The sequence below is a fragment of the Aegilops tauschii genome, chromosome 1 (genome assembly GCF_002575655.3).
Source record: "Aegilops tauschii subsp. strangulata cultivar AL8/78 chromosome 1, Aet v6.0, whole genome shotgun sequence".
NCBI classification, from domain to species: Eukaryota; Viridiplantae; Streptophyta; class Magnoliopsida; order Poales; family Poaceae; genus Aegilops; species Aegilops tauschii.
The window spans coordinates 404,293,630-404,307,646 of NC_053035.3; the positions used below are offsets into that span (position 1 = coordinate 404,293,630).

Genomic DNA, 14,017 nt, shown 5'->3' on the forward strand with positions numbered 1-14,017 from the left:
TCGTTTTTCATTTCGTTTGGTGTTTTAGTTTGTAAGGAGATCACCGATTTATAAATTGCTTCACGAGTAATCCGAGTCCTACTGAGAACATGATTGTTTTTTAACCAGAGAGTTGTACTCCATGTGGCGTCTTGTTGGGTTCGAACTCATATCTTGTTGAGCGCCGGTGTCACTATCTATCTATACAAGAGAGAGAGAGATAGAGAGAGGGGGGAGAAAAATACTATATTAGCTACACATGTTAGGGGCATTGACTCGCTGCCCCTAATCGACCATTTTCTCGTCTCAGTGGTGAACAGTTCCTATCACTAAACACGCATCACCGGAAGGCCTGAAATAGATTCATGAATGACATGACCACCAATCACTAGTAGTAGAAAAGGGGGCTTTTGTCCCGGTTGGTAAGGGCCTTTAGTCCCGGTTTTTGAACCGGGACTAAAGGGTCGTTACTAATGCCTCCCCCCTTTAGTCCCGGTTCTTACACGAACCGGGACTAAAGGCCGTCCACGTGGACGCAGCCTGGAGCTCCACCTTTAGTCCCAGTTGGTGTTACCAACCGGGACTAAAGGAAATTTTATGATTTTTTTTGAATTTTTTTTTGTGATTTTTTTTAATTTTTTTTTTCAAAATTTTGAATTATTTTAACCTCTAATCTCTAATCACCACCCCTCATCACCTAATCTCTAATCACCCCTCATCATTCCAAATCATCTAACTTTCCGGACGGTCACCCATCCTCTCACTACTCCAGCCTGAGCACGCTTAACTTCCGGGTTCTATTCTCCCTCGTTTCCAAGTCTGCACTTGTTGTTTTCCTGACAATAGTAAGATGTCTATTCTATTAACCCTCAGGAATTTAGCTTGAGCATGAAGTGACACATTTCACTGTTTGAGTTTGAAACTATTGTTTTAAAAAACAATAATTATTTAGTAACACTAATATTTCTGGAATAATTAGTTTGACCATTGTTTGACCACTGTTTGACCAGATTTGACCAAAATTCAAAAAAACTGAAATAATTATTTAGTAACACTAATATTCTAGAATAATTAGTTTGACCATTGTTTGACCACAATTTGAAATTTTTTGAATTTTTTTGCCTCTCCAGATCTTAAAAGCCCCGTATCTTTTTTCTGTTAGGTTTTTGAGGATTTTGAAAATGTTTAACGGGGTTCCCCCGGCTAAATTTGTATGTAACTTTTCGAATAGATGATTTTTCATATAAAAACTTTTTCATCCGAGTTCGTATGCAAAAGTTATGCTCATTTTAAGAAATTCCAGAGAGATTTTGCAAATAAAGTCGAAATTCATATTTGTTAATTTTCCCAACAACTAGACCACATATGACATGGGAAACTTATTTTATTTTATTTTTTTGACATTTCCATCATTTTCTTTTGTTTTTTCTAAAACTGAAAAGGCGGTCGGGGGGGTAGAGTTTGATGGGCCCTTTAGTATCGGTTCGTGCCATGAACCGATACTAATGCCTCAAAGCCCATTAGTACCGGTTGGTGGCACCAACCGGGACTAAAGGACTAACCTTTAGTCCCGGTTCGTGGCACCAACCGGGACTAAAGGGCCCAGGTGAACCGGGACTAATGCCTTAGCCGCACGAACCGGGACCAATGCTCACATTAGTCCCGGTTCGTGACTGAACCGGGACTAATGTGAATATTGCCCTGTGACGAAAGCCCTGTTTTGTACTAGTGAATGTTAAGTCTAGGAGTTGAACTATGTGAGCTGGGGATACAATAAGTTGATTCACATGTGCGTAGCTAGCTAGTGACGCATGTGCGTGTGTCACCGGTACTCCCTCCGGTCCTTTTTGCTACGCGTATTAGATTTGTGTTGAGTCAAACATTGCAAAGTTTGACCAAATTTATGTTAAAAAATATCAGCATCTACAATACGAAATATATATATATATATATATATATATATATATATATATATATATATATATATATATAATATAAAGGTACATTTCCAATATTGATTTGGCATTGTGAATATTGATTTTTTTTCTATAAGTTTGGTCAAAGCAGAGATACTTCAACTTCGAACAAAACTTGTATGCATACTAAAAAGGACCGGAGATAGTACGAGGGAGATAGACGGACAGGAGCACGAACGACGTGCAAAAGTTCTTTTTTTTAACAAGAAGGACGTGCAAATTATTTTTTTAACAGGAACGATGTGCAAAAGTGTTGTGCGCGCAGTCGCGTCTAGCTAGGTGAATTGCAAAAGAAAAAAGCACGTACATACGTGTACGTGTAAAAGTCATGTCTTTTATTTTTGCGAATGTGCACGTGTACGTGCCTAGTCCGGCATGCATGCATGCATGGGCATGCAGTTGAAGTTTTTTTTTATGTGATGCGGTTGAAGGTTTTTTTTAAGTGATGCGGTTGAAGGTTTGAAGCAGCTACGATGCGTTATAAAAAAGAAAAACAGGAAGAATAAAAGAGGGTAAGCACGCACGTACGTACGTATGAGGTGTACGTGCACTCCCTCAAATCAAATCAATCGAAGAAAAAGAAAAAGGTGCACGTGCGGCTGGGCGGAAGAGGGAAGACCCGGCCGGACTTGTTTTGATTCGCTTGGCTTGGACGCGCCTGTAGTGGGAGAGGGTTTCTTTCGATCGCTTCTTTTGATTGTTTCGGTTGGATTGGATTTGAGGCGCTGGTAGTACGTGCAGACTGCCCTCGTTTCGTTGTTTCGTTTTCCATGCATTGATTCCATCGACGCCATAAAGCCAGCCGCGCGGGACTAGACTACACCGGTTGATCTAAGAGAGCTCACTTGGCATACATGAACTACTACAAAATATCAAAGCGGTATGACAAGGTCACGGCCGAAGACGTAACGCTCCGACTTGTGGTTAACCATCCGGAGCTGAGCCCACCCAGCCTTTAACAATTTGACGCCCTCGAGAACAGCAAAATTCTCTGTTTTCTCAAGGGCATAGCCATACACATCCTCAATGCTCTCCTCTAGGCAGGTAAGAAAGAACCTGGCAACGCAGACTTGACCGGAGCCGAGCGGCACAATGCTGGCGTCTGTCAGGGTCCAATCTTCTGGCCTGTTCACGTCTGTCCACACATCCTGCAGCACGGGCGGCCTCAACTCACACGAGGCAGTGAGGTCTGATGTGCAGAGCTGCAAATCGTCGGGTGTGAAGCCAAACCAGAGGTTGTGCTCAGGGATGTACTCGACGCGACCTCTGAACGGCAGTGCCCAGTTGCCTAGTTTGCTCCACGCGCCACTCGCGATGTCATACGAGTATGTGCCGGCGCCAGATGTGGATATCCAGATCTGTAAATCGTCAACCACGACGTAGGCACTGATTTCAAAGGGCATTGGGGGCATCGCGGCAGCTGGATCGATCCACCCCGTCGTCGTCGTCGACAAAGAAAGGCGGTGGCTGGAGGGAATACCAGCACCAGTCTTGGGCGTAGCTAGCAGGCAGGCGTGTGTGGAGGAGAGCCTGGAAGCAGTCCCGATCGGGCAGCCGGCCAGGGTTGCCGCTCATGACGTATAGGCTGTCACCCACGGCAACTGAGATGGGGTCGATAATGGGCTTGCGCATCTTGGGCATCCCAGTGCAGAGCAAGCGCGAGTCGTGGTTGTACAAGAAGCTCCTGCCGATTTGGTCCACGGCGAGGAGGTTTTCCCGGCCGGGGCCAAAAGCCATGAAATTCATCCACGCCTGTTCGCCCTTCCTGCAGGGCCAGTCGAATGACAGGGACGGCGGAGGCAGCGGGGCGTCCGCTGGCCGTTGATGAACTGCTCGAACCGCTGGCCGTGACCGGGCTGGGCGAAATAAGTTTGCCGGGTTCAAGCAGTGAAGGCTGAAGTGTCTGGGGCCGCCGTTGCAGCTCATGGCCAACAGATTCACAAACCGGCTGCCCATGGAGATGGCGGGCGGACCTCCTGATAATCAGAAGAAAGAACAAGGAACTCGTGGAATGTTTGTGATGATGATTCTCGTTTCTTCTCTTGGTAATATCAAAGAACCATGTACAGTACAGACACGGAGATTATCATCAGAGATTCGCCGAGTACCTGAGGAGTGGGGTTGGGATCCAATTGAACCCGATAATTTCTGGAATGGAGACTATCAGCTGTCAACCACGCAGCCAAGAACAAGATCGATATTTTGTTGGCAAAGAATTGGGGATGCTTGGGGAGGAGCGTTGTTTTATACTGGTGGCGGCGCAAGGAAGACTGAAGAGGGAGGAGATCCGGTGCGATTCCTACCCTAACGCCTTCTACCGTGGGTTAAATTCGTATGTAACTTTTCGAGTAGATGATTTTTCATATAAAAAACTTTTTCATCCGAGTTCGTATGCAAAAGTTATGCCCATTTTAAGAAATACCAGAGAGATTTTGCAAATAAAGTCGAAATTCATATTTGTTAATTTTCCCAACAACTAGACCACATATCACATGGGAAACTTATTTTATTTTATTTTTTTGACATTTCCATCATTTTCTTTTGTTTTTTCTAAAACTGAAAAGGCGATCCACGGAGGGGGGGGGGGTAGAGTTTGATGGGCCCTTTAGTACCGGTTCGTGCCATGAACCGGTACTAATGCCTCAAAGTCCATTAGTACCGGTTGGTGGCACCAACCGGGACTAAAGGACTAACCTTTAGTCACGGTTGGTGCCACCAACCGGTACTAATGGGCATCGCACCCTTTAGTCCCGGTTCGTGGCACCAACCGGTACTAATGCCTTAGCCGCACGAACCGGGACCAATGCTCACATTAGTCCCGGTTCGTGACTGAATCGGGACTAATGTGAATATTGCCCTGTGACGAAAGCCCTGTTTTGTACTAGTGAATGTTAAGTCTAGGAGTTGAACTATGTGAGCTGGGGATACAATAAGTTGATTCGCATGTGTGTAGCTAGCTAGTGACGCATGTGCGTGTGTCACTGGTACTCCCTCCGGTCCTTTTTGCTACGCGTATTAGATTTGTGTTGAGTCAAACATTGCAAAGTTTGACCAAATTTATGTTTAAAAATATCAGCATCTACAGTACAAAAAATATATATATATATATAATATAAAGGTACATTTCCAATATAGATTTGGCATTGTGAATATTGAATTTTTTTCTATAAGTTTGGTCAAAGCAGAGATACTTCAACTTCGGACAAAACTTGTATGCATACTAAAAAGGACCGGAGGTAGTACGAGGGAGATAGACGGATAGGAGCACGAACGACGTGCAAAAGTTCTTTTTTTTGAACAGGAAGGACGTGCAAATTTATTTTTTTAACAGGAACGATGTGCAAAAGTGTTGTGCGCGCAGTCGCGTCTAGCTAGGTGAATTGCAAAAGAAAAAAGCACGTACATACGTGTACGTGTAAAAGTCCTGTCTTTTATTTTTGCCAATGTGCACGTGTAAAAGTTGTTTGTGCGTGTACGTGCCTAGTCCGGCATGCATGCATGCATGTGCATGCGGTTGAAGTTTTTTTTTTGACGTGATGCGGTTGAAGGTTTTTTTTTGACGTGATGCGGTTGAAGGTTTGAAGCAGCTACCATGCGTTATAAATAAGAAAAACAGGAAGAATAAAAGAGGGTAAGCACGCACGTACGTACGTATGAGGTGTACGTGCACTCCCTCAAATCAAATCAATCGAAGAAAAAGAAGAAGGTGCACGTGCGGCTGGGCGGAAGAGGGAAGACCCGGCCGGACTTGTTTTGATTCGCTTGGCTTGGACGCGCCTGTAGTTGGAGAGGGTTTCTTTCGATCGCTTCTTTTGATTGTTTCGGTTGGATTGGATTTGAGGCGCTGGTAGTACGTGCAGACTGCCCTCGTTTCGTTGTTTCGTTTTCCATGCATTGATTCCATCGACGCCATAAAGCCAGCCGCGCGGGACTAGACTACACCGGTTGATCTAAGAGAGCTCACTTGGCATAGATGAAGTACTACAAAATATCAAAGCGGTATGACAAGGTCACGGCCAAAGACGTAACGCTCCGACTTGTGCTTAACCATCCGGAGCGGAGCCCACCCAGCCTTTAACAATTTGACGCCCTCGAGAACAGCAAAATTCTCTGTTTTCTCAAGGGCATAGCCATACACATCCTCAATGCTCTCCTCTGGGCAGGTAAGAAAGAACCTGGCAACGCAGACTTGACCGGAGCCGAGCGGCACAATGCTGGCGTCTGTCAGGGTCCAATCTTCCGGCCTGTTCACGTCTGTCCACACATCCTGCAGCACGGGCGGCCTCAACTCACACGAGGCAGTGAGGTCAGATGTGCAGAGCTGCAAATCGTCGGGTGTGAAGCCAAACCAGAGGTTGTGCTCAGGGATGTACTCGGCGCGACCTCTGAACGTCAGTGCCCAGTTGCCTAGTTTGCTCCACGCGCCACTCGCGATGTCATACGAGTATGTGCCGGCGCCAGATGTGGATATCCAGATCTGTGAATCGTCAACCACGGCGTAGGCACTGATTTCAAAGGGCATTGGGGCATCGCGGCAGCTGGATCGATCCACCCCGTCGTCGTCGTCGGCAAAGAAAGGCGGTGGCTGGAGGGAATACCAGCACCAGTCTTGGGCGTAGCTAGCAGGCAGGCGGGTGTGGAGGAGAGCCTGGAAGCAGTCCCGATCGGGCAGCCGGCCAGGGTTGCCGCTCATGACGTATAGGCTGTCGCCCACGGCAACGGAGATGGGGTCGATAATGGGCTTGCGCATCTTGGGCATCCTAGTGCGGAGCAAGCGCGAGTCGTGGTTGTACAAGAAGCTCCTGCCGATTTGGTCCACGGCGAGGAGGTTTTCCCGGCCGGGGCCGAAAGCCATGAAATTCATCCACGCCTGTTCGCCCTTCATGCAGGGCCAGTCGAATGACAGGGACGGCGGAGGCAGCGGGGCGTCCGCTGGCCGTCGATGAACTGCTGGAACCGCTGGCCGTGACCGGGCTGGGCGAAATAAGTTTGCCGGGTTCAAGCAGTGAAGGCTGAAGTGTCTGGGGCCGCCGTTGCAGCTCATGGCCAACAGATTCACAAACCGGCTGCCCATGGCGATGGCGGGCGGACCTCCTGATAATCAGAAGAAAGAATAAGGAACTCGTTGAATGTTTGTGATGATGATTCTCGTTTCTTCTCTTGGAAATATCAAAGAACCATGTACAGTACAGACACGGAGATTATCATCAGAGATTCGCCGAGTACCTGAGGAGTGGGGTTGGGATCCAATTGAACCCGACAATTTCTGGAATGGAGACTATCAACTCTCAACCACGCAGCCAAGAACAAGATCGATATTTTGTTGGCGAAGAATTGGGGATGCTTGGGGAGGAGCGCTGTTTTATACTGGTGGCGGCGCAAGGAAGACTGAAGAGGGAGGAGATCCGGTGCGATTCCTACACTAACGCCTTCTACCGTGGGTTAAATTCGTATGTAACTTTTCGAGTAGATGATTTTTCATATAAAAAACTTTTTCATCCGAGTTCGTATGCAAAAGTTATGCCCTTTTTAAGAAATTCCAGAGAGATTTTGCAAATAAAGTCGAAATTCATATTTGTTAATTTTCCCAACAACTAGACCACATATCACATGGGAAACTTATTTTATTTTATTTTTTTTGACATTTCCATCATTTTCTTTTGTTTTTTTAAAACTGAAAAGGCGGTCCACGGAGGGGGGGGGGTAGAGTTTGATGGGCCCTTTAGTACCGGTTCGTGCCATGAACCGGTACTAATGCCTCAAAGCCCATTAGTACCGGTTGGTGGCACCAACCGGGACTAAAGGACTAACCTTTAGTCACGGTTGGTGCCACCAACCGGTACTAATGGGCATCGCACCCTTTAGTCCCGGTTCGTGGCACCAACCGGGACTAATGCCTTAGCCGCACGAACCGGGACCAATGCTCACATTAGTCCCAGTTCGTGACTGAACCGGGACTAATGTGAATATTGCCCTGTGACGAAAGCCCTGTTTTGTACTAGTGAATGTTAAGTCTATGAGTTGAACTATGTGAGCTGGGGATACAATAAGTTGATTCGCATGTGCGTAGCTAGCTAGTGACGCATGTGCGTGTGTCACTGGTACTCCCTCCGGTCCTTTTTGCTACGCGTATTAGATTTGTGTTGAGTCAAACATTGCAAGGTTTGACCAAATTTATGTTAAAAAATATCAGCATCTACAATACGAAAAAAAAATATATAAAATATAAAGGTACATTTCCAATATAGATTTGGCATTGTGAATATTGAATTTTTTTCTATAAGTTTGGTCAAAGCAGAGATACTTCAACTTCGGACAAAACTTGTATGCATACTAAAAAGGACCGGAGGTAGTACGAGGGAGATAGACGGATAGGAGCACGAACGACGTGCAAAAGTTCTTTTTTTTGAACAGGAAGGACGTGCAATTTTTTATAACAGGAACGATGTGCAAAAGTGTTGTGCGCACAGTCGCGTCTAGCTAGGTGAATTGCAAAAGAAAAAAGCACGTACATACGTGTCGTGTAAAAGTCCTGTCTTTTATTTTTGCGAATGTGCACGTGTAAAAGTTGTGTGTGCGTGTACGTGCCTAGTCCGGCATGCATGCTTGCATGTGCATGCGGTTGAAGTTTTTTTTTTGACGTGATGCGGTTGAAGGTTTTTTTTACGTGATGCGGTTGAAGGTTTGAAGTAGCTACGATGCGTTATAAAAAAGAAAAACAGGAAGAATAAAAGAGGGTAAGCACGCACGTACGTACGTATGAGGTGTACGTGCACACCCTCAAATCAAATCAATCGAAGAAAAAGAAAAAGGTGCACGTGCGGCTGGGCGGAAGAGGGAAGACCCGGCCGGACTTGTTTTGATTCGCTTGGCTTGGACGCGCCTGTAGTTGGAGAGGGTTTCTTTCGATCGCTTCTTTTGATTGTTTCGGTTGGATTGGATTTGAGGCGCTGGTAGTACGTGCAGACTGCCCTCGTTTCGTTGTTTCGTTTTCCATGCATTGATTCCATCGACGCCATAAAGCCAGCCGCGCGGGACTAGACTACACCGGTTGATCTAAGAGAGCTCACTTGGCATAGATGAAGTACTACAAAATATCAAAGCGGTATGACAAGGTCACGGCCGAAGACGTAACGCTCCGACTTGTGCTTAACCATCCGGAGCTAAGCCCACCCAGCCTTTAACAATTTGACGCCCTCGAGAACAGCAAAATTCTCTGTTTTCTCAAGGGCATAGCCATACACATCCTCAATGCTCTCCTCTAGGCAGGTAAGAAAGAACCTGGCAACGCAGACTTGACCGGAGCCGGGCGGCACAATGCTGGCGTCTGTCAGGGTCCAATCTTCTGGCCTGTTCACGTCTGTCCACACATCCTGCAGCACGGGCGGCCTCAACTCACACGAGGCAGTGAGGTCCGATGTGCAGAGCTGCAAATCGTCGGGTGTGAAGCCAAACCAGAGGTTGTGCTCAGGGATGTACTCGGCGCGACCTCTGAACGGCAGTGCCCAGTTGCCTAGTTTGCTCCACACGCCACTCGCGATGTCATACGAGTATGTGCCGGCGCCAGATGTGGATATCCAGATCTGTGAATCGTCAACCACGGCGTAGGCACTGATTTCAAAGGGCATTGGGGCATCGCGGCAGCTGGATCGATCCACCCCGTCGTCGTCGTCGTCGGCAAAGAAAGGCGGTGGCTGGAGGGAATACCAGCACCAGTCTTGGGCGTAGCTAGCAGGCAGGCGGGTGTGGAGGAGAGCCTGGAAGCAGTCCCGATCGGGCAGCCGGCCAGGGTTGCCGCTCATGACGTATAGGCTGTCGCCCACGGCAACGGAGATGGGGTCGATAATGGGCTTGCGCAACTTGGGCATCCCAGTGCGGAGCAAGCGCGAGTCGTGGTCGTACAAGAAGCTCCTGCCGATTTGGTCCACGGCGAGGAGGTTTTCCCGGCCGGGGCCGAAAGCCATGAAATTCATCCACGCTTGTTCACCCTTCCTGCAGGGCCAGTCGAATGACAGGGACGGCGGAGGCAGCGGGGCGTCCGCTGGCCGTCGATGAACTGCTGGAACCGCTGGCCGTGACCGGGCTGGGCGAAATAAGTTTGCCGGGTTCAAGCAATGAAGGCTGAAGTGTCTGGGGCCGCCGTTGCAGCTCATGGCCAACAGATTCACAAACCGGCTGCCCATGGCGATGGCGGGCGGACCTCCTGATAATCAGAAGAAAGAACAAGGAACTCGTTGAATGTTTGTGATGATGATTCTCGTTTCTTCTCTTGGTAATATCAAAGAACCATGTACAGTACAGACATGGAGATTATCATCAGAGATTCGCCGAGTACCTGAGGAGTGGGGTTGGGATCCAATTGAACCCGACAATTTCTGGAATGGAGACTATCAGCTCTCAACCACGCAGCCAAGAACAAGATCGATATTTTGTTGGCGAAGAATTGGGAATGCTTGGGGAGGAGCGCTGTTTTATACTGGTGGCGTCGCGAGGAAGACTGAAGAGGGAGGAGATCCGCTGCGATTCCTACCCTAACGCCTTCTACCGTGGGTTACATTTTCGAGTAGATGAATTTTCATATAAAAAACTTTTTCATCCGAGTTCGTATGCAAAAGTTATGCCCATTTTAAGAAATTCCAGAGATATTTTGCAAATAAAGTCGAAATTCATATTTGTTAATTTTCCCAACAACTAGACCACATATCACATGGGAAACTTATTTTATTTTATTTTTTGACATTTCCATCATTTTCTTTTGTTTTTTCTAAAACTAAAAAGGCAGTCCACCGGGGGGGGGGGGGTGGTTAGAGTTTGATGGGCCCTTTAGTACCGGTTCGTGCCATGAACCGGTACTAATGCCTCAAAGCTCATTAGTACCGGTTGGTGCCACCAACCGGTACTAATGGGCATCGCACCCTTTAGTCCCAGTTCGTGGAACCAACCGGGACTAAAGGGCCTAGGTGAACCGGGACTAATGCCTTAGCCGCACGAACCGGGACCAATGCTCACATTAGTCCCGGTTCGTGACTGAACCGGGACTAATGTGAATATTGCCCTGTGACGAAAGCCCTGTTTTGTGTTGGGTAACGTAGTAATTTCAAAAAATTTCCTACGCACACGCAAGATCATGGTGATGCATAGCAACGAGAGGGGATAGTGTTGTCCAAGTACCCTCGTAGACCGACAGCGGAAGCGTTATCACAACGCGGTTGATGTTGTCGTACGTCTTCACGATCCGACCGATCAAGTACCGAACGCACGGCACCTCCGAGTTCTACACACGTTCAGCTCGATGACGTCCCTCGAACTCCGATCCAGCCGAGTGTTGAGGGAGAGTTTCGTCAGCACGACGGCGTGGTGACGATGATGATGTTCCACCGGCGCAGGGCTTCGCCTAAGCTCCGCAACGGTATTATCGAGGTGTAATATGGTGGAGGGGGGCACCGCACACGGCTAAGAGATCTCAAGGATCAATTGTTGTGTCTCTGGGGTGCCCCCCTGCCCCCGTATATAAAGGAGCAAGGGAGGAGGAGGCCGGCCCTAGGAGGGGGCGCACCAAGTGTGGAGTCCTACTAGGACTCCCTAGTCCTAGTAGGATTCCACCTCCCATATGGAATAGGAAAAGAGGAAGGGAAAAAGAGAAGGAAGGAAGGGGGCGCCCCCCTTCCCTAGTCCAATTCGGACCAGACCAAGGGGAGGGGTGCGGCCACCCTTGAGGCCCTTTTTCTTCTTTCCCGTATGGCCCAATAAGGCCCAATACGTATTCCCGTAACTCTCCGGTACTCCGAAAAATACCCGAATCACTCGGAACCTTTCCGAAGTCCGAATATAGTCGTCCAATATATCGATCTTTACGTCTCGACCATTTCGAGACTCCTCGTCATGTCCCCGATCTCATCCGGGACTCCGAACTCCTTCGGTACATCAACATACATAAACTCATAATAAAATTGTCATCGTAACTTTAAGCGTGCGGACCCTACGGGTTCGAGAACTATGTAGACATGACCGAGACACGTCTCCGGTCAATAACCAATAGCGGGACCTGGATGCCCATATTGGCTCCCACATATTCTATGAAGATCTTTATCGGTCAGACCGAATAACAACATACGTTGTTCCCTTTGTCATTGGTATGTTACTTGCCCGAGATTCGATCGTCGGTATCTCGATACCTAGTTCAATCTCGTTACCGGCAAGTCTCTTTACTCGTTTCGTAATTCATTATCCCGCAACTAACTCATTAGTCACAATGCTTGCAAGGCTTATAGTGATGTGCATTACCGAGTGGGCCCAGAGATACCTCTCCGACAATCGGAGTGACAAATCCTAATCTCGAAATATGCCAAACCAACAAGTACCTTTGGAGACACCTGTAGAGCACCTTTATAATCACCTAGTTACGTTGTGACGTTTGGTAGCACACAAAGTGTTCCTCCGGTAAACGGGAGTTCTATAATCTCATAGTCATAGGAACATGTATAAGTCATGAAGAAAGCAATAGCAACATACTAAACGATCGGGTGCTAAGCTAACGGAATGGGTCAAGTCAATCACGTCATTCTCCTAATGAGGTGATCTCGTTAATCAAATGACAACTCATGTCTATGGCTAGGAAACATAACCATCTTTGATTAACGAGCTAGTCAAGTAGAGGCATACTAGTGACACTCTGTTTGTCTATGTATTCACACATGTATTATGTTTCCGGTTAATACAATTCTAGCATGAATAATAAACAGTTATCATGATATAAGGAAATATATAATACTTTATTATTGCCTCTAGGGCATATTTCCTTCAGTCTCCCACTTGCACTAGAGTCAATAATCTAGTTCACATCGCCATGTGATTTAACATCAATAATTCACATCACCATGTGATTAACACCCATAGTTCACATATCTATGTGACCAACTCTCAAAGGGTTTACTAGAGTCAATAATCTAGTTCACATTGCTATGTGATTAACACCCACAGAGTACCAAGGTGTGATCATGTTTTGATTGTGAGATAATTTTAGTCAACGGGCCTGTCACATTCAGATCCGTAAGTATTTTGCAAATATCTATGTCTACAATGCTCTTCACGGAGCTACTCTAGCTAATTGCTCCCACTTTCAATATGTATCTAGACCGAGACTTAGAGTCATCTAGATTAGTGTCAAAACTTGCATCAACGTAACCTTTTACGGCGAGCCTTTTGTCACTTCCATAATCGAGAAACATATCCTTATTCCACTAAGGATAATTTTGACCGCTGTCTAGTGATCTACTCCTAGATCACTATTGTACTCCCTTGCCAAAATCAGTGTAGGGTATACAATAGATCTGGTACACAGCATGGCATACTTTATAGAACCTATGGCCAAGGCATAGGGAATGACTTTCATTCTCTTTCTATCTTCTGCCGTGGTCGGGCTTTGAGTCTTACTCAATTTCACACCTTGTAACACAGGCAAGAACTCTTTCTTTGACTGTTCTATTTTGAACTACTTCAAAATCTTGTTAAGGTATGTACTCATTGAAAAAAACTTATCAAGCGTCTTGATCTATCTCTATAGATCTTGATGCTCAATATGTAAGCAGCTTTACCGAGGTCTATCTTTGAAAAACTTCTTTCAAACACTCCTTTATGCTTTGCAGAATAATTCTACATTATTTCCGATCAACACATATACTTATCAGAAATGCTGTAGTGCTCCCACTCACTTTCTTGTAAATATAGGCTTCACCGCAAGTCTGTATACAACTATATGCTTTGATCAACTTATCAAAGCGTATATTCCAACTCCGAGATGCTTGCACCAGTCCATTGATGGATCGCTGGAGCTTGCATATTTTGTTAGCACCTTTAGGATTGACAAAAACCTTCTGGTTGTATCATATACAACTCTTCTTTAATAAATCCATCAAGGAATGCAGTTTTGTTTATCCCTTTGCCAAATTTCATAAAATGCGGCAATTGCTAACATGATTCGGACAGACTTAAGCATAGATACGAGTGAGAAACTCTCATCGTAGTCAAAATCTTGAACTTGTCGAAAACCTTTTTGCGACAAT

At 46.5% G+C, this 14,017-nt stretch overlaps 2 protein-coding genes and 1 pseudogene across 2 annotated transcripts; all 3 read right to left on the reverse strand.

Moving 5' to 3' along the window:
• Positions 1-2,827: 2,827 nt before the first annotated feature.
• On the reverse strand, positions 2,828-3,911 carry LOC141041474 (uncharacterized; annotated as a pseudogene).
• Positions 3,912-5,946: 2,035 nt separating this feature from the next.
• Positions 5,947-7,029, reverse strand: LOC141041477 (uncharacterized). Its single transcript, XM_073507701.1, has one exon. The coding sequence runs from the start codon at positions 7,027-7,029 to the stop codon at positions 5,947-5,949; it is 1,083 nt and encodes a 360-aa protein (XP_073363802.1).
• Positions 7,030-9,118: 2,089 nt separating this feature from the next.
• Positions 9,119-10,138, reverse strand: LOC141034863 (uncharacterized). The gene has a single exon (XM_073506325.1). The coding sequence runs from the start codon at positions 10,136-10,138 to the stop codon at positions 9,119-9,121; it is 1,020 nt and encodes a 339-aa protein (XP_073362426.1).
• Positions 10,139-14,017: the final 3,879 nt, after the last annotated feature.

What these genes read in the sequence shown, in the direction of transcription:
- LOC141034863 (XM_073506325.1), bottom strand. Translation starts at nt 10,138, where the DNA reads ATGGGCAGCCGGTTTGTGAATCTGTTGGCCATGAGCTGCAACGGCGGC.
- LOC141041477 (XM_073507701.1), bottom strand. Translation starts at nt 7,029, where the DNA reads ATGGGCAGCCGGTTTGTGAATCTGTTGGCCATGAGCTGCAACGGCGGC.